This window comes from Egretta garzetta, unplaced genomic scaffold (genome assembly GCF_000687185.1).
Source record: "Egretta garzetta isolate BGI_Z169 unplaced genomic scaffold, ASM68718v1 scaffold557, whole genome shotgun sequence".
Taxonomy (NCBI): Eukaryota; Metazoa; Chordata; class Aves; order Pelecaniformes; family Ardeidae; genus Egretta; species Egretta garzetta.
The window spans coordinates 596,272-616,040 of NW_009260264.1; the positions used below are offsets into that span (position 1 = coordinate 596,272).

Below are 19,769 nucleotides of genomic sequence, written 5' to 3' on the forward strand. Positions count from 1 at the left end.
ATGGCCAATTACGCAATGTCAACCCATAGGAGGCAGAGGGACGCTTTTCACGGTTGTTTTTGGAGGTGGAAGATGGCTAACATAGTAGAAAAAGTTTAGATTCACTGTAGAAATGGTCGTATTTCACCAGCACATTCATGCACGTGGACATAAGTATTAATGAAGGATTTGGAAAAATCACAGGCCAGTGAACCCAAGGGACCGACCAAAGCTGGTCCATCCCTTTTCTGAAGATAGATATATGCCTCTAGAGGGAGGCCTATAGAATGAAAAGTGATCAGAACAGTAACAAAGGTATAAAAATACTATATCACAATAAGGATAACAAATAGATAAAAATATATGTTTCAAAGTCACACTAAAGGTTATTCTTTTTTAAAAAAACTTGCTAAAAATAACAAAGGGAAGTGACTATACAGAAACTACTATACAAAGCTTCTGAAAATGCAAAATGCCATAGGTACTTCATACTTGCCCATGCTTCAAAAACTTGATTTACAGTTTCAGAAGCCCCGCTTCTTGCTCACAGTGAGGATGGCCAGTCCAGGCAATAAGTCTTGTTTCCATGCAATGCAAAAAGAATAAGCTATTCCTATTATTTAACATGTAAGACAGTAATATCAATAGATTATAACACTAAACCTACATAGTCAGATATGGAAAAAATCCTCTGTGCACTTGGATTACTCCTCTGCTGAATACAGTAGCTTTACAGCTTAAGAAGCCCACATTCCCACTATCAGATAAAACATTTCTTCAGTGTATTTCCTCTTTGCTGATGAATATACTGTACTGCTTACCCTCAGAAAAGTGGGCTTGGGGGGTTAAACAATACAAAGTGCATTCCACTGGGGAAAAAAACCTCAATGAAAACATGCAGAAGTCAGCCCGGCTGTCAAGAAATGGCTAGATTTTGTTTTGCCCATACTGTCTGTCTCTCTCTCTTTGTTGTTCATACTATTTCTTTCTCCTATGCCTATCCCCATGTAGGAAATCCTGAGGTCATCAGTATGTGACCCATGGAACTTGTGTTCTCTCAAGTATAGAAGGCCTCAACATTACGAACTTCCCCTTTTAGGGAGCTTCTCTGCAACTTTACAAAACCTCGGAAAAGCCTGGCTAACCCAACACCCCCTGTAGAGAACTTCTCTGGTAGAATATGCTCCAAAGCCGAATGTAAGGGTGGTTTTGGTTTTGAGGGGTTTTGGGGGGTTTTCTTTTTTTTGGTTTTTTAAATAGCATTGCCATTTAGTGATAAGAAGCACTGGATACTGCTGCAGTTCCCCCTTGAGAGGCATTTTCACCAAAGCAATTACTGATTATGCAAATATAATTACTGTAGCTAGGTGTTGGATGGCCACATTTTCCATCCCCTTATTTTCCAGTGTGTCAGATCTATTGAAGAATGCCCTGCCTCCATTCAATTAATTTTTTAATTATTATTCTAAGAAAAGCAAGTATCAAGTATTTCTAGTCATCTTTCCAAAATGGCTAGAATCTAGATAAAAAGCGAGAGGTGATTATTATTCTGATCTACCCTGCCCTGATCCAAGATCTGACTTTTGGGAAGAATTTCAAGGGGGGAAAAAATACAAATGTAAGTGAGAAGGAGAAAGTCTTAAACCCTGTCCTGCAAAAGAGGAAACCCAGAATCCTTTACCGTGGCCTGGCTGCTCAGCAGATGCCAACCATCAGCACTGGAGAGACCGAAAAGCACAAAAATAAATTCTCCATAGTAGCACTGATGCAACTTCCTAACCATGACTACAACGCATTATCTGTAATTTGCTCTTCTGCAATTGTGAGGCAGTCAGTCAAATGTACACAATTACAGTTATGATACATTGCTGCAATCACATAAGGAAGCAACATAAATAAGAGTAAAGGACAGAAAATAAATCAGCCAGACCTCCATCCATATCAGGCCCTAACTCACCTACAACCTTCCAGCTTTCAAAAAAACTATCATATAGCTTCAGGTTCTTTCAGAGGAAGCCTCTGCTCCCAGTTTTCTCTGAAGTCCCCACAGAGCTCTGAGTCTGGCCACCGCAGTTGTAGCATTTCTGCCCCATTTTCTCCCCTCTCAGGGTCATCGCTCTGCCTGTAGGTTGAGTGACACCTTTCATTCAGCCACCCCGCTAATACAGCCTTCATGCTGTCTGAACACTAGACTTGGACAAATTGAGCCAAGAAGGGAGGAGAGCCCAAGACCACGGTCATCACAGGACCCAAGAGGTCACCTAGCCAAGGCACCAGCTGCTTTACCCACACTTTCATGGTTCAGATGATGGAGTCCACAACTACAGAGCTGAGGGGGTTTTCGGTCTTTGAAGATTACTGTCCATCACCATCCATCTCCCTGCTTTAAACACTTGCTGCTCCACCAATCCTTCATCACAGTCCAGGCTTTTGGGAACCTCATCCTTCCCACTGTTCCTGAATCTCACAGGCATCTTCCCTGAAACTTATTGCCCCAAACCAGATGCAGCACTGCAGCTGATGCCTTATCATCAGATTGTAAGGATTCACAGTCCCATTTATTGATCCTAATGTAACATTTGCCTTTCTCACAGCAACAGGGTATCATTAACACATATGCAGCTTATGATGCAGTATCCTGTCACCCAGGTCCTGCTGGCAACAGTCTGGCTCTTAGCTACTTATTCTCATTCCGTATTTGAACATTTCAGCATTCCTGCCTAAACTTTTACCTTTTGCACTTGTCCACACTGAATCACAGTCTACAAAATAAAAACCAAACAACCAAACCCACCAAATACCTAATCCCAATATACCACTTCGATTTCTAGACTTGTTTTCCAAAATGCTTGCAGCTCCTTCAAGTTTTATGTCATCTCCGTATTTAACGAGCTTCTATTTCAGCAACAATTTCAGCAAGCATATCACTAGTGAAAATACTGAAATGCAAGACAGGACACCACATTCCTGACAACAGTCTGAAAACAAGCCACCGATGCCTACTGAGCACTGTACCACTTTCCCATGTGTTCTGCAATCAGATTTACAAGAGGTTTATATAGGTCATTTCTAATGCCAATATCCGAAAATGTCTCATGCAGCAGTGTCAAAACCCTTACTGGAATGACAACACAGTGCATCTGCTGCTTCTCTGCTACCCACAAGACTTGTTACCCCATGGAAGAAAGAACATAGATAAGTCTGAGATTATTTTTTTTTTTTCCTTTGGTTCTTGTCAAATCTTCGTTGGCTGATGTGCAGTTTTGGTATCTTCCAGGTACTTTCAACAAGCCTGTTTTTTTCTAACACTTTTCTGGAAATTATCTTCATAGCTTACAGTTGCTCAGCTTTCCCTCTGCACTCTTTTTAAAACTAGGCCTTCTCTAGCCTTCCAGAATCCCATTTATCTTCCAGGTCTTCCTTCTTAACACCTTTAAGACGCATCCACTCTTGCCTAGTCGTAAGGTAAATCTTCTCATCCATGCCTTGTCAGTGTCTCAATAACTACAACCTACACTTTTCAACTATGTCTAATTTGTTCCATCTCATAAACATCAAAATTCTTCTAGAAAGATAATTACTGCAGATCCTCATTTTATATCAGACTTTTCTTTTGGTAAATGTCATAGACAACAGGGAATCATTACTGCAACTTAACCAACTTACTTTACAACTTAAGTTTCTTTCTGACTTGCTCTTTCCAAGGGAGTATTTCCATGCATCGGTTAAGCTGCCTCCATTCACATGAATGGCTTTAAGTTATTTCACTTGCACCTGCTTAAAATTTCCTCAGCTATGCCTACTGTTATCTGTCTTCTCTTGGGTTTTCAGACAGTATTTGGGGTCTTCCAGATCATCATCAATACAATAGTTCTGCCTATGAGCAAAAAAAAATATTTAAAAAAATTATTTTCCTGAATCTGGGGGAAGGAGGGGAATGGGAACAAACAGACCAGGAACCAGCTTCATGGTTCCCAATGCCAACTTCTACTGCTTTCCAGTAGACCACCTATCGCAGATCTTCTCTGTAAGATCTTTCTTCTCGGATTCTCTCAGCTGCTTTCCTCCTTACTCCTTTTTGCTCCTCTCATGAGGTTTCTGGTGCTGCAGAACATGGTCTTCTCGTTCATTCACCTCATAGCTCAAAATGCTGACAAACTTGATGCAGAGTTGTATTTTGGACAATTCATTCCTACTGTTTGATCTACTTCATTTCCTAAAGGAAAGCTGCCTCCTCACTATGTTTGCTTTGAGCAGTGAATAGCTACAGTCCGAGCTCAACCCTCCTCTTCCCCAGGCTACCATACAACAGAGGCATAGGTAACTAATTTGTGGTAAAACTTTTCCTGGTTACCATAACATCTATCAATGCTTTGCATTATGTCTCTCCTCACTTGTTGATGTACGTGATGCTTTGATAAGCAGCTGCTCAGAAGGACTGGGGTTTCGCAATAAGCGTTCAGTGCTGTTGTGGGGGACTATCAGCCATCACAAAATAATTAAATCAACATAACATGGCTTATATAATTTTTACATCTGTGTATTTACTTGAAGCAAGACTCAGCTTCCTACATTGCTCTTTTTCATCAGAGATGGGCATCTCATGATCCTATTACTCTATCTGAGCAAAGAGATCTCTGTATATAGGAATCACAATGCAGGTATTGCTATATCAACAAAGATACCTGTGAGTTTGCTTGACAAACTACAACCTGAAGAGTATCCCTTGGTCAGTCATCTACAATTACCAAGTCACTTGCTAATTCTCTGTCTTGATTTCTACATAATAAAGTGCAAAGAAAGAAGTTAAAATTTACGATTTTCCTAATGCTGCTAATCTGTAAAAGCCATGGTTGTAGTCATTATAGAGGTATTATAGAAAGGGTGGCTACTCATATTCTGAGTTAGCATTTAAATATAGATCTTGTGAAAAAGTTTGAAAAGCCCTCTAATTCCATCACGTATTTTTACTGTTTAGTTTTCCATAAAAGGTACAACCAGAATATTCTCTATGGATGTGACAGGCAACATTCTAGGTGGGATAACTTGTAAATACATCGCTGTACTTGCTCAGCACCATAATTTATGGAGAAAATCACTGTTACAAGTTAGCAATTACATCTTTTTTAATATATATAAAAATACGTGTGTGTGTGTGTGTGTGTGTTTTAAACAATCTATCTATCCTGACTGCACTTTAAAAGCTTTGATTCATTCTTTTTCTGACAATGCTGGGGAAAAAAAATGTGTTTAATTCCATTACAAATTGCTAGACGGTACGAGCTGAACCAAACTAAAGCCACAACCTCTCTTAGAGACAGTTGTGAAGGCATGTCCCCAGTAAGCCCAGCTAAGGGCTTCTACATGATTCATGTGGAAGTATATATCCACTTCTGCTTCCTAGAGGACAAACAGCAGCCAGCTCACAGTCCTCTTCCAGGTCTAGCTGGAATAAAGTTATTTTGTGAACTTGCAAGTATTTTAAGAAAGCTCTGTCATTACTTCCTATGACTTGGAACGAAAGTCTCTGCTAATCCACTCATTGCAGAAGCTATTTATCTTACATTAAAAAACAAGAGTAGTCAGTGAAGTGATCAGAAGCATTTTAATACTGAATTGTGCTTTCACCTATATAAAGAATTTCATCACCTATGCAATGACTAAGGAAACCATATAAATCAGAGTAATTAAAAATAATAAAGGATAAGCACTACAGGAATAAACAACAGGGGAATCAATACACATTAATCTTCTGTTTAAAAAGAAGTAATTAGCATAGCTTTTTGGAACTCTATATGATGTTGTTATGCTCCAAAGGAAGTATTTGCACAAGACTGGTGTTGCAATGAAGCTACACAATTTTACCCTGAAACCTGCAGCTTTAGAGTGGGCCCCAGAACTTTTAAAGTTATTTTTCCTTCCTTAAAATATCACCACGGTAATTTCAGTAGCTTCTGTCTCCTCTCTATTCAAATTACAAGAACCAAATACAACTCTTGCAGAAGAACCTTTTTTCCTTAGGAGGAGACTTTCAAAACTAGCAACCCCCAAGAATGTTCAAGTTTTTATTCTGGGGTGGTTTTTTTTCATTTATACCCTGGTTGTTTTTTGATAGTCCTAACAGTTCTTCTGTTTATGCAAGACAGTTTTCACACAAGTCTGATCCTGATGGCAAATACCACTAGTGCCAGTGAGGACAAGAGCTCTCTGCACCTCCCAAGATCAGCTCATCGGAAAGCCATCTTCTCCTAGACTCCACAGAAGCATCCTCCTAAATATGACTCACAAATGTTTTCCCTCTGGGGCTATTATTTGCCTTCTCTGTAGAAGCAAATGGTTTCTGCACACTGATAAACAGGTAAGTGCTGTGCCTATTCCAACATCACCGTGCAGCACAGCCTCTCCCCCATTTTGTCCCCCCTCTAATACCACAGACCCCCATTCACCCAAACACATGCAAGGTAACCACGGGGACCAGGATTTAGCCTATACCGTTTGAAAATGCAAAATCCAAGACAAACCGCATATTGCTGTAAACTGTAATTCATAGAGTGAACATGAGCAAGCAGTAACTATGCTAAAGCCTAAAGCAATTTCACATTTGTAAGCTCATACTCAGCTTCATACTCAAGGTCAGTGCAAGCTGACGTGGGCTGGGAAGGTTAATGTGAGCACGCCGCGCCATGCGTGGGAGGACAGTAACCAAACCACAAACATCAGCACACTTTCCAACTAAAGAGTGTCACTGCTAAGCAAGCTGAGAGAGAGAAATACCATGGTGAAAAGGAACACTGGACAACTCCAACAGATCCAAGGATACTAACAGTCTGCACACTGATAATTTATAAAATATGACTGGGTCTCTGTCAGCTCTGTGGAAGCACCACGCTCATGAGAAACATAAATGTGAAATTTTTCAAACCAACAAACTAGCAGGACATCTCACTTGTGCAAATCAGCTTCTTTCAACTGTTCCAGTGACGAGAAGTACTTTTAACACCTACGTTTATTATCTTGCCTTCATCTCAAAGAATTTCCCTCACCTAAAATACCACCTAGAGCAAAAACCTCTAGTCTGGTGGCACTTTTAGTTCAAGTGAGCTGCTCTGCCAGCATGAGCTAATTAAAACTTGTGTGAAATAGATATTACCTGCTACCATGGCTACTCTGTAAGGCAGCAGTAAGCCTGCTCTGGTCAGGGCCATCGGACTGCCCTAATGTCTTCTCCCAGTTCAGACACATCTTCTGACCGTTCACTGAGGAAGAATTCACAACAGTAAAACTTGATTGCCACGCAAGGAGAAAGAGGATAGACCAAGAGTACTTGGTGGACCACACTGGTGGATGCAGTAGCTTGAATGCTATTTCTGTGTCCTTTGTTGTGTTGGCTAACTCAAGAGGAATAAAGGATGGTGTGCTTTGCAGCAGCTATGCCACTCTGCAAAGGAAGGTGTGGGGCAGCTGCACTGTGGGACGCCAGTCACCAGGCACACTGGTAGAGCTGTGAAGTGAGTATTCCTTTCTGTTACAACTCTTCAGCTGATATTTACTGAAATATTTCCAACTGATAAGGTGGACTCCTAGATAAACACTTAGGTTTGATTTTCCAAGCAGAGTCAGCTGAAAGCGTGAATGCATCACACCTTTGAAAATAAACTCCAGAGCATTTAAAGTTGGATATGCCAGATATGAGGCCACTCTTGACAGAAAATGGCCAAATGTACCTAGGGCCCATGCATAAGTTATTTCATCTCCATACTCAGAAAAGGAAGATACATGCTAGATCAAATTTACAGCTGTTATTGCCATTTAGCTCTTAATCATCAGGCTTCTGTGCATGCCAAGGGGCTGGCTTGCCTTACCGTATATTAGAGTCTAGTGCTTGTTAGTGGCTGCTTTTTGCTTTTGCTGCTTGCTGTACTGCTTATCATCTCACTCTGCTATGCCTGGGAACATTTTGATAACACCAATAGTGATGCACCTGGGCTAGTCGATGGCCAGGGCATTGCTGCTGTTTCTGTGCTGCTGTCCTGGGCAGGCTGGAACTCCAGTGTGAACTCCAGTCAATGGGACTGTGACCCATGTATGAGTCCACGTGGGACCAGGACACCTTGAAGTGTCTGTCACCATGGATAAGCTCACACCAGAGCAGCTACATCTCAAAGCATCTATGGCCATGGTTATGCCTGTGCCACAGCAGATGCACCTCTGAAGGGATTGTGGCCCTATGGATAAGTCCATGCTTCAGCAGAGACATCTTGAAGCATCAATAGCTGTGCATGAGGCCATGTTCAAGCACCTCAAAGCATGTGGTCATGGATAAGCCCACAATAGAGCAGGTACTCCCTTGGAGGGACTGCAGCCATGGGTAAGACCATGTTGGAGCAGGTTTACTTCCGAAGGGACTGTGGCTGTGAGTAAGGCCATGCTGGAACAGCTCTAGCTCTGAAGGCATTGTGGCCCATGCAGAAGGCCATGCTGGAACATGTGCACCTCAAAGCGACTGCAGTTGTGAACAAGTCTATGCTGCAGCAGGTATACCCCTGAAGAGACTGTAGCTCATAGATAAGGCTCCACTTGGAGCAGGTACAGCCTTAAGGGACTGCAGTCTGTGGATAAGTCCAAGCCAGAGAAGAGGCAAGGGGAGAATTTCATTGCAACGTTAAACCCTGTCTGGCCCAAAGGGACCAGACATGGAGATTGTAATGGCTATATCTTTAAATTGTCGTAACCTATGATTTGACTTGCATGTTATGGGAATTACAGTAGCGAGAACCTCCTGGACCAATGGAGGACAAGCCTTACAAGAAGCAGCGCAAATGCAGCAGTGGCCTGACCCGAGCTGGCTTTGGTGCCCAGTAACTCCATGCAACACGCAGCCTCTCCTGTCCTGAGCAACCACTGTAACAGGTTGAGCCCAAAGTCATGGACTAAATGAACTCAGTGGACATTCTGGGGACATTTAAGGGAATGATATCATATGTGTGGTCTACCAAAGGATGGGAAGGAGGGTGGTGGGTAATGAAGAATGTATTGGATAGCATGAGACCTGAGCATGATGCAAATGGTAGGAAATAAGGGGTGGAGAATGTGCTGGGTTTGGCTGGGATAGAGTTCATTTTCTTCACAGTAGCTAGTATGGGGCTATGTTTTGGATTTGTGCTAAAAATGGTGCTGATAATACAAGGATGTTTTAGTTGATGCTGAGCAGCGCTTAGACAGAGCCAAGGCCTCTTCTGCTTGTCGCACCACCCCGCCAGTGAGTAGGCTGGGGGGGGCACAAGAATCTGGAAGGGGACACAGCTGGAACAGCTGACCCCAACTGACCAAAGAGATATCCCACACCATACAATGTCATGCTCAGCATATAAAGCTGGTGGGAAGAAGAAGGAAGGGGGGATGTTTGGAGTCATGGTCACAGGGGGACGTTTGGAGTTGTGGTTATATGCGATGGAGCCCTGCTGTCCTGGAGATGGCTGAGCACCTGCCTGCCAATGGGAAGCAGTGAATGAATTCCTTGCTTTGCTTTGCTTGCGTGCGCAGCTTTTGCTTTGCCTGTTAAACTGTCTTTATCTCAATCTATGAGTTTTCTCGCTTTTACTCTTCCAATTCTCTCCCCCATCCCACTGGGGGGGGGACTGAGCAAGCAGCTGTGTGGTGTTTAGGCACCCGGCTGGGGTTAAACCACAACAACATTTTATTTCTTCCCTATTTTTATACGTTCATGATCAGCACTCTGTGCTTGGAGGCCGATTCAGTTATTTCTTACTACAATGAATTTTTGTGTTCATTACAAATGGGATCCATCACGTTCAGATCTCATCAGCCACTTCTGCAACATTAAGGGGAAAAACAAAAAAAAAAGACAGAAAAATACTCTTTCCAACAAGGACAGCTGATAAACTATTGAAGGCTTCATGAAACTTACGTTAACCCAGCCTTTTATATGCTTGTAAATATTGTTAACCCAATATTGCACAATAGAGCAATAATGGCATTTCCCCACCATTTACACTTACCAACTCACAGAATTTATGCCAAAAGAAAAAAGCCAAAGCCAGAAGCCACCTCCAGCTTAAACAGAATATTCCTCTTTTCTGACATTAAAAATTCATCTCCGTGATGCTTAAGGCAAGTCAATTCCTGATGTATCTTTACTTTCAAGCTTTTTAACATCCATCTTTTTAACCAACCTTAAGGTGATACATCTCCCTTTCTTTACCAAAGAGCATAACACCCAGAAGAAGTTAAACCATAAACCCCATGATCCTATTGGCTTCCTACACAAAATAAGCTTCCTATGACATTTTCTTAATTGTAGAGCTTTGCACAGGTGACCTAAACCAGGACTCTCCTTCCTCAGGTCTCTGTGCTTTGAAACCGGTCTTGAAACTCAGCCTTTTTACTGATTCTGTAGTTATGCTTCATCAATAGTTCACACACCTCCTCCATGACCTACAGTCCAGTGATATTTCCAACTGTAAAAGCGACATTTCTCTTTCCCGTGGCAGCAGCGCAGCTCCAGCTTCACTGTAGGCACTTGGTACCATGACAGGTGCCTGAGCTGCTTGAGAGCATGTATAAAGATTTACATAGGTTATGAGCAAGTTTAAACAAGATTTTACTCTGTTGCCAGTAGTCATGCTTATGAGATAATCATTTATTGCTCCAAGTGGGTTTATGGCACTTTGTCAAGACATATGACAGAAAAAAAAAAAAAATAGAGAGAAGAACGCTTCTATAATGTGCAGTTTCTGGTCAAAGAGCAAGTGATCCCTCACCACCGTCTGCACAGAAGACGGTCAATTAAATCTCTCAGCAGCATTTACAAGAACAACATTTGCTATGGTTGGCTGCTTTCTGTTGTCATAAATGTTCCACTTCTGTCACCAGATGTACCACATATCTAATTCCGTTGCCTTATTTACAGTCCCAACTTGCCCACACTTTGAGTATTGACTAATCTGGTTAACGAGATTTAATTTAATCTTGTTTTTAAAAAGAAGTGGTATGACTATTCACATGACCACAAAACCTGGGTTCTTCTTGAACTCTCTCTACTGAATTCCCATAAAAGTTAAAATGGAAAAAACCAAGAAAAGAGTTCAGTTTGGCCAACAACCACATGGGGAATCATACGCTTGCTTAGAGGAGCAGAACTCAGCCACTCTTGGCAGACTGCTGCCACTACAGTTAGGAGATTAAAATGAGGGTGTGGGATCCTCTTGGCTTGGGATTTCCATGCATATCTTACCAATCTGGACTTTGACTCTTGCCAAGCCTGAAGGGAGATCAGTCCATACCCATCCTTTCATCTGTCATATCTTTAAATTCAACCAGCATACACAGTAGTCACATTTGTTCCGGCAATAAACCTCCAACTATTCAAATAGGCCAGAATTATTTTAATCTCTAATAATTTTTTCTTTTCATATAAATTGCTTCCATCAGAATATACAACTGTCTTACTGTAAATACAAATTTACAGCCACCATCACTGGCTTAAAAAAACCAAACAACTGATAAAACCCCCAAACTTTTTCCATTTCAGTTGCCCAGTGACACAAAGGAGTAACTACCACTGTGTCATGGAGATCTTAGTCATGCAGTAATTTCTTTTTTCCAAATAGAGGCCAAGTATTGCTGACAGAAATATTCAGTGTGCCCCTCTAAGATCAGAGCTTATTATTTTCAGACAATATTGTTACTAAAGTCTTGATTAATGTTTGAAAGATTCTAAAGTGGGAGGAACAGTGAAAATGAAAAGGGCTTGAGGTTGGAAAGCTATGTGTTACAGCTGAGCCAGTCTAACAACCTGCTGCTGTCAACAGCCAGAGCATCCTGTCCTCCGCCAACACCTGGCACCGCCTCTGGCACTTGTTAAATCCTTTACCGAGTTAACACAGTTTGCTAACCCAGCAGAACACTAATCCAGCAAAAATAAAACCAGGTCAAATATCTTTCTGATGATTAGCAAGCTTTTTCAGAGCAGTATGGATTCCAAGAAGTACCAGGACCAACTCAAGTGCATGGGGGAGGCTAGGACAGGGAGGAGATGTACCTGCCTCTTCCAGCAGCAAACTGCCGGGCTAGCATAGGTGTAATGTATATTTTCACCCCAACAGTCCTTATCTCAGGCTGGAACATTTTAAGGAGTTACTGCCTCCAGAGCTGAGGGCAGCCCCGCTCCATCTCACCGCAAATAAAACCAATTCTTTAAATCCCCCTCTCAGACAGATCCACCAGTCAGTCTCCTGAAGGGTGTTTTAGCTGGAGGACATTAACGTGCAGGGGAAAGGTAAAACTGGAAGAGGAAAGCTGGAGGTGGTAACTTCTTAAACAGCAACAACTAGACCTGCAAAACCTGTTACATTTCTATTTGACCTGAATGTGATCTAGCACAAAATAAGCATGCAAGACACGTTTTACAGGGCTTTTTAAGCCCCCACCTATTTATTCTCTGAGATTTTTAAAAAAAAAAAAAAAAAAAAAAGAGCATTCTTTTAAAAAAAAAAATCTTTCTAAAATAAGTTTGTATTTTAACTCCATAGACAGGAAAAAAATGTAAGTTCATGTTCTAAGGTGGATTGAAAACTGGCTGAACAGCCGGACCAGGAGGGTGGTGGTCAATAGCGCACAGTCTAGCTGGAGGCCAGTGGCTAGTGCTGTACCCCAGGGGTCGGTTCCAGCCCTGTTCAACATCTTCAGTAATAACCTGGACGATGGGGCAGAGTGTACCCTCAGCAAATTTGCTGATTGCACCAAACTGGCTGGAGCGGCTGATACACCAGAGGGTCATGCTGCCATCCAGAGGGACCTCAATGGGCTGGAGATATGGGCTGACAGGAACCTCATGAACTTCAACAGGAAGTGCAAAGAAGTCCTGCACTTGGGAAGGAACAACCCCGTGCACCAGGACACAGGGGAAAGCAGCTTGGCAGAAAAAAGCAACTAGTGGACACCGAGTTGAAGACGAGCCAGCAATGTGCCCTTGTTGTAAAGAAGGCAAATGGTATCCTGGTCTGCGTTAAACAAAGTATTGCCAGCGGGTCAAGGGAGGTGATCCTTCCCATCCACTCAGCACTGGTGAGGTAACGCTGAAGCACCGTGTCCAGGTTTGGGCTCCTCAGAACAAAACAGACGTGGAGCTACTGGAGAGAGTCCAGCAAAGGGCCACAAGGATGATGAAGTGACTGGAGCATCTCTCCTATGAGTAAAGGCTGAGAGAGCTGGAACTGTTTAGACTGGAGAACAAACAGCACAGGGGAAATCTTACTAATGCATATAAATGCCTGAAGGAAGAGTGTAAAAAAATTGGAGCCAGGATCTTCTCAGCGGTGTCTGGTGACAGAACAATACTCAATGGGCACAAACTGAAACACAGGAGGATCCTCCTGAATATTAGGAAACTCTTTTTTACTAAAAGGGTCGCCAAACATGGCATAGGTTGCCCAGAGAGTTGTAGAGAGTCTCCATATTCAGAGATTTTCCAAAGCCATCCGGACATGGTCCTGGGCAACTCGCTCTAGGTGGCCCTGCTTGAGCAAGGGGGTTGGACCAGATGGCCTCCAGAGGTCCCTTCCAACCTTCAGCCATTCTGTGGTTCTGTGATCTCATCCTTAACCCTCAACCATGTCCAAGCTATATTTGGAGAATGGCAACTACAATAGTCTGCTGTGGTGTTGAAGCACGGTAAGTGAACTCAATTCCGCAGCAAGCACAAGCTCTGGCAGAGAAATGTGCTTTGCCTTAGCTCTCCTGTACCCCCCCTTCCTTCATCAGAGGTAAGACTAAAAGACATGACAGGGCAGGTCATCTTGATGAAACAGTCTGGAATTCATTTGAAAAATGCTGGTTTGAGGATTTGCCTAGTTTACACTATTGACTTCTGGTGTAACTGAATTTACATGAAGTGGTAACAGCAATGAAGTGTTAGTCATGCCAAAAATAAACGGCTTCCAGCTTCATTTCAGTCACTAGGTTACATGATCCACCCTAATGGATCTCATCTCTAGTGAACTTGGGCTGCAGCGCACTGCTCCTATCAAATGCTCCTTCTCCTGTTTGAATTCAGTTAAGTCCCAGATGTGAAAGTAATGGCCTTCACAGTAAACATGGCCACCAGCAACTACAATCATAAGTTTTTTTGTGATAGCAGTGATCTTCCATCTCTCTGAAGAGAGAAAGCAATCAGCTTTGACGACCAGCTTTAAAAGCTGTTTTATTGTATTCCTGGCATCCTAGCTATGTACTACTGCTCTGAATAAGAACCAGTTCACGTTGACTACCAGGTAAGTTATCTATATCTCTGTAAATCTGCATTATAAATAAGAGAAAAGAGAAATGGCAGCTCAGGTTCATTGCCACCCATGGTTATTGCCGCCATCCACTCCTGACAGTATGATATATGGTAGGAAAAGCCAATAGTATACACAAGCAAAAAGGAACAAAGGCAGTCTATAGTGTAAATCTGCATCTCCTACCTCTGCTCGACCTTCGTAATATGTTAGCATAGACTTTGTAAGTACAAAAAGCCGCTCTTTGTAGTTTAGTGGAGAAGTCCTTTTCTTCTGCTGTGATCTTTTAATCAAAATCTCTTGTAGGATAGTAGTCATATCCATTTCAGCCGCTTGACACCTCTGGTTTTAGCCATTGAATATCAGTTCCTGTGAAGAAGAGAGAAAAATCATTATGATATTCTTTAGCGGATCACAGATCTGGAGATTTCTGTAGTAAAAAGAGCTTCTACTTATAAATGAAATTACCTGAATATACAGAAGGTTGGAGCTCACCCTAAGCATCTGGAAGTTTACAGAAGTTAATTATTAGACAAGAAAGTTCAAGCTGTGCTCAGCTGAGGGCTGCACTGGCACGTTCCCAGGAAGCCGGAAGCTGTACCTGACTGGGATGAAATAAGGGACGCTGCAGGCTACGTCACAGAAAATATGGGCGAGAAGTCCAAAATGTGCTCTAGGCCAACAACTGGTACAACTGCTCTTCACCGCAAAGTCCTAATGTCTATCGAAGTTTTAATTGCTAAGGCCTGTGCCTTATATATATGCCACTTGCAAAAATGTTTGATAGACGAAATTGAACATGGATCAGTAGAAGCAATTTTGAAAATTCACCCCAATTATATTAATAAAAATTTTCAGACACAAATGGTCGTTTAGAAGATGTCAATTTGAGAACAGAGAATTAGAGCTTATTTTTCAGAAACTGCTAAGCATATGCCCCCCATCTTCTACTTAGAAGGACTTCATGCTGACCATCAAGAATCTAAATCATTCACTTTTGACAGTTCTGGTCGCTCAGTAACGTCAAGCTGCTTTAAAGTTTTTACACCATGACTGATACCTGTAGGACAGGCTTCGGAGTGCATAAAAACAAACGCACCCACAGTTACTTGGTTTGCAAGGCTGGCTCCAGAGCCCTGCCAGAAAGAACGTGTCAGGCAATCTCTCTGTTCTTTGCAACGATGCCAGCTCCAGCACAGCTGGCCTCCTCCCTCGCTTGCTCGCTGCCACCCTGCCGTGCCACTCCGCTTTGCGTGGGTGTGGGTGTTTCTCCCGCTGGGCTGGGACGCGAGCTCGGGAATGGATCCAAGCAGACATTTCATCATGCGGCACAGACTGCTGCCTGCACAGGCTTAGCAGATGAGGCGGCACGAAGGCAGGAATGAAAGGTGTGGGAGAGGTTGTGGAGAAGCTGTTCCAGAAACCTTCCCCCTCCCCCCCATTACCTTCCCCTTTGCTCGCTTGCTGCCAGACCTGCCCGCTGCACCGCCCGGCCCCCGCCTCCAGCCACGCTCCAACGCCGGGGCACGCTGCAGGCACGGACCTCGACCGCAGCTTGGGCTAGAACAGCACGGCGGAGGCCTGAAGCCATGGCTTGAAGAAGGAACAGCAGCATCTGCCGAAGCACCAATGACTACCAGTATCTTCTCAAGCGTGTCTATGTGTGGATAGGGTGGGGGGACAAGTCAAGCCCAAGCTCTAGAGTAAGCACTCTAGATCTCCGTACCAGTGGGAAATTTCCCCCTAACCTATTAAAAACAAAAGCTTTTTTCACCTCACAGGGCTTAATTAATGCACCTATTTCCTACTTAGAGTATTTCAAAATTCACTGGGGAAATGCATGTACCTTTTTCTCTGCAGGCAACGTAACTTCAGCATGGATAAAATAGTGCAATTCACAGCATTGTGCAGAAAAGCTCAAAAAGGCACAGCCCTCCTCACAACATGACCTTACAAAAGTAAAGTTTAAATTAAATTAAATGTAAACGAATTCACTTTAGTGCCTCTCCTTTTGCTTTATGCCTAAACACGTCATTATGTGTTGTGACAGCACATGAAATTACACCCTTTGCCTTCCAGTCTACCCCTGATGCCGCATTTCACTCCCTGTTTCAGTCAACTAAGCTCTCATATCCCATACTCGTGCCATTTCACACAGTTGGATGTAGTTGTTTACTGCTTTAAAATATCCTTTTCTTTTCAAGGTATATCTCTGCATATGCTAAAAAAGTGATTTACAGGGAACTACAAAATAAGACCAGGTTAGGATGCATAAGTGAAAGACTGTAATAGGATTGGAAACTGTGATGAATATGAATAATCTCTTTTTGTTTTTCTTCTTCCTCTGATGCATGTACATGCATACATTTTATTGGTCATCTGTCACACTGCATTCCTGGGAAGAAGACAGATCTTTTTTAATTACTAATTGACTTGAGTGCATTCTTTAACTACTAAAGCTGCCCAATTCTGGTTTATTGCCCCTCTAAAAATAAATTGGCAATCTTAAAGGTAATTGCAGAAGGAAGGATACTACCATGAGCTGAAAATACAAACATTGTTCAAAGAAACTAAAAGTCAGTATTAACTTTCAGACTAGCTTAATGCATACGAAACTATAAAGGTTCCCATCACAGCCTCTCCCACTCACAACCCCCCTTCTGTTCTCTATAGTACAAATTCGCTGTTGGCACTTAAGAAAATCATAATTATTATCAGTCTTAGAAACTGTGATCTCAGAGTTCCCCAGAGGGCTACACTAGAGACCACAAGAAAGATTCAAAATTAATTATGATTTCAAATCTCAATACTGATAATGCTAAAATATTTCATTTCCCTGCCAACTCTCTTTGGTCACATTAACAATGAACACTACACCAGAATCAAAACAAAATTCTTTTGAGAAAATCAGCATTAAAAAACTCAAAACTTTGATAATGTAATTGGCCCATGTCTGCACCTGGTCGCTACACAGAATTATCGCTGCTATGGAGATCTCTGCAGATTAGAACCAGTTTCCCAGGTCAGATCGGCCTTTGAATCTGCATTGGGTCACAGAAACCTGTTTTGTTTGGGGTTTTTTCCAAGCCAATAGCTCCAGCCACATTTCTGTTGCCATAAACAAGGCTGAGGACAACCGAACCCTCACCTGTTATTCTGAAAGCTCCTTTCCAAAATCGCAATACTGCATTGAGAAGCACCTGTAACAGCCACCCTTACCTCTTAACAAACCTATTCATCACTACTTTTTCTTCAGCACAGATTTAGGATTTTTCTGCACTTTTTTCTCCCCAAATATTCCATTGTTCCCAAGCATTCCTGGGGACATGAAGCTGTTTGCGTGACACATTGTTATCTTGTTCCCAACAGCTGTGGGAGTTTCATGCTGCCACCCATCTAAACTTTTCACACTGTCTCCTGCCAAAGACTTGCCCTGTTCCCTGCCAAATTCAGCTACGTGATAACAAATATAATCTAATTTGCAGGGATGCCGAGTACTCAGAATTACAACTGATATCAGAAAAGATTTACAGATGCTCATCTTTTTTAGTGTGGGGGAACATTCTCAGAGTATCAAAAAGTCTGCATCAACTGGCACTGATACATCTTCATATTATACAGATATTCACCTGTACAGCCAGCAAGTCACCACACACTTTCCTCAAATCAAATGCCCACAACTGTTAAGATAAATCTGTTAATTCAGTATTGGTCAAGAGGTACAGAGTAAGTTTCTACTTTCAGACAGCGCTTCTTATGCATGCCACCTTCCCTGGTTTTCACTGGGGGAAGCTGAGGCACTAAGCGATGAGGTAACCCCAGCAGTTGCAACACTACCCATGCATCTCCTGGTTCCCACTCCCATGCATCTCCTGGTTCCCACTCCCACCCCCTGGATCCTGTTTGTTTATTGAAACAATTAGTCACCGTAAGCCTGTCCATAAGCACACGTAACGTTCAAACTGTTGAATAAATGGATGCAAGTCCCAGTGGAAGCCCTAGTGAGTAGAAAAGAAAAAGCACGTCCCAATCTGACCCAGGCCTCTCCCATCCAAACGCATTAAGTAATTGTCACTTTTTATGATTGAAAGGTTGGACCAAATGATCCTTGAGGTCCCTTCCAACCTAGGATTCTATGATTGATTTATGGCACAAAGCTTTGTACCACACAGAGTCGCGGAGTGATTCAGAAGAGAAAAGGCATTCTGAAAGACACACTTATCACAACAGTCATAAAACGAACACCAACAGAAAACGTTTGTCTGCGGCTGAAAACAAAAATAAAGTCAATCTGAAACCCTGCTTTCTGAGTTTCGTCTCTCCTCACCAAAGGTAACATTCACCTAGGAATCTGGGTTCTCCTCAGCAAAGTCTTAATGCCAAGCTGATGGGCTGCTTTCCGAGACAGAGAATCCCTCTAAGAAGTCGGCATCCTCAGCTTCCTGACTTGGGTTTCATACATCCCGCACAACCATTCTTTTTCAGAGGTTGGGCACATCAACCCAAGCTGGTAGCAAGTCCAGGTCTGTGTACTTAACATTGAAAATATATCATCTAGCGCAATACATTCCATCATTTAAATCCAGATTAACTAATTCCGTTTTGTTTTCTTTTTTTTTAACATCAATTTTAAGTACACCAGTGGTACCTTGTAATTCTGACTCAAATCTGTAACTCTTCCAGAATATCTTTTTTTTTTTAACTAATTCAGATCAATTTGCTGATCAAGTTCACAATGTGTCCCTGCAAATGGCAGCAGTGGGGTAAGTGAATAGGCAGCATGCTGCAGCTCTGGGTAGAGAGCAGAAACAGCGCAGAGGGAAGAAGAAAAGGAAAACTCTTTACCCAGTTTTTCCTGCTGCAGCTGCCATTGCTTTATCATGAAACTACAAACTGAGTTACATGTGAATAGTTACTTATATGGGTATCCAGCACAGGCTTATTTGAATAATTACTACTCAGTGTAAGCAAGGATTGCAAAATCTGCTCGTGCTTCAAATGGTAGGAAAGTCTTTTTGCCCCACATCCAAGGTTGCAGATTCAAACTCCAAAAAATAACTGTTATTAATCCCTGTTTAAATGGTAAATGTCACAGAAATACAAATACAGAGAAATATACCTTAGCATAATCTGTCATAATTGTAAAATTGGAATTGAGGGGAAAAATACTGTAATGATATCTGAAATTCTGAAATGTATCATAGGCCACGAAAAGGAGAAGTAGAAAATACTTGAATTTTCTTCTTCTCTCCTTTTTTTTTTTAAACAGCAGACACTCAGAAACCACTTCTGTCATATGCAAGCTATTTTTTTTTTTTTTAACTGACAGAAATGGAATTTTGGGAAGCTACTTTCAAATAGATTTCAAAATTATACCCAAAGGTTTGCAAAACCTCAGTCTCTGTTTGAAAGTCAGCCAAAGAATAACTAGCTACTTTTATTTTAATCAGACCCTGTGAAAATAAAATTCATATTTGCCTGCACTAACTTTAG

The 19,769-nt window shown here is 42.1% G+C and overlaps 1 protein-coding gene across 1 annotated transcript in view; it reads right to left on the bottom strand.

The window, feature by feature from the left end:
• The window catches only part of TEC (tec protein tyrosine kinase), a 34,602-nt gene extending 19,961 nt beyond the window's left edge, over positions 1-14,641 (bottom strand). Inside the window, exon 1 of the mRNA XM_009642302.2 lies at positions 14,463-14,641. Coding sequence (XP_009640597.1) covers positions 14,463-14,600 — 138 coding nt within the window. The 5' untranslated portion in view covers positions 14,601-14,641. The remainder of the gene's footprint in view (positions 1-14,462) is intronic.
• Between the last annotated feature and the right edge of the window lie 5,128 nt (positions 14,642-19,769).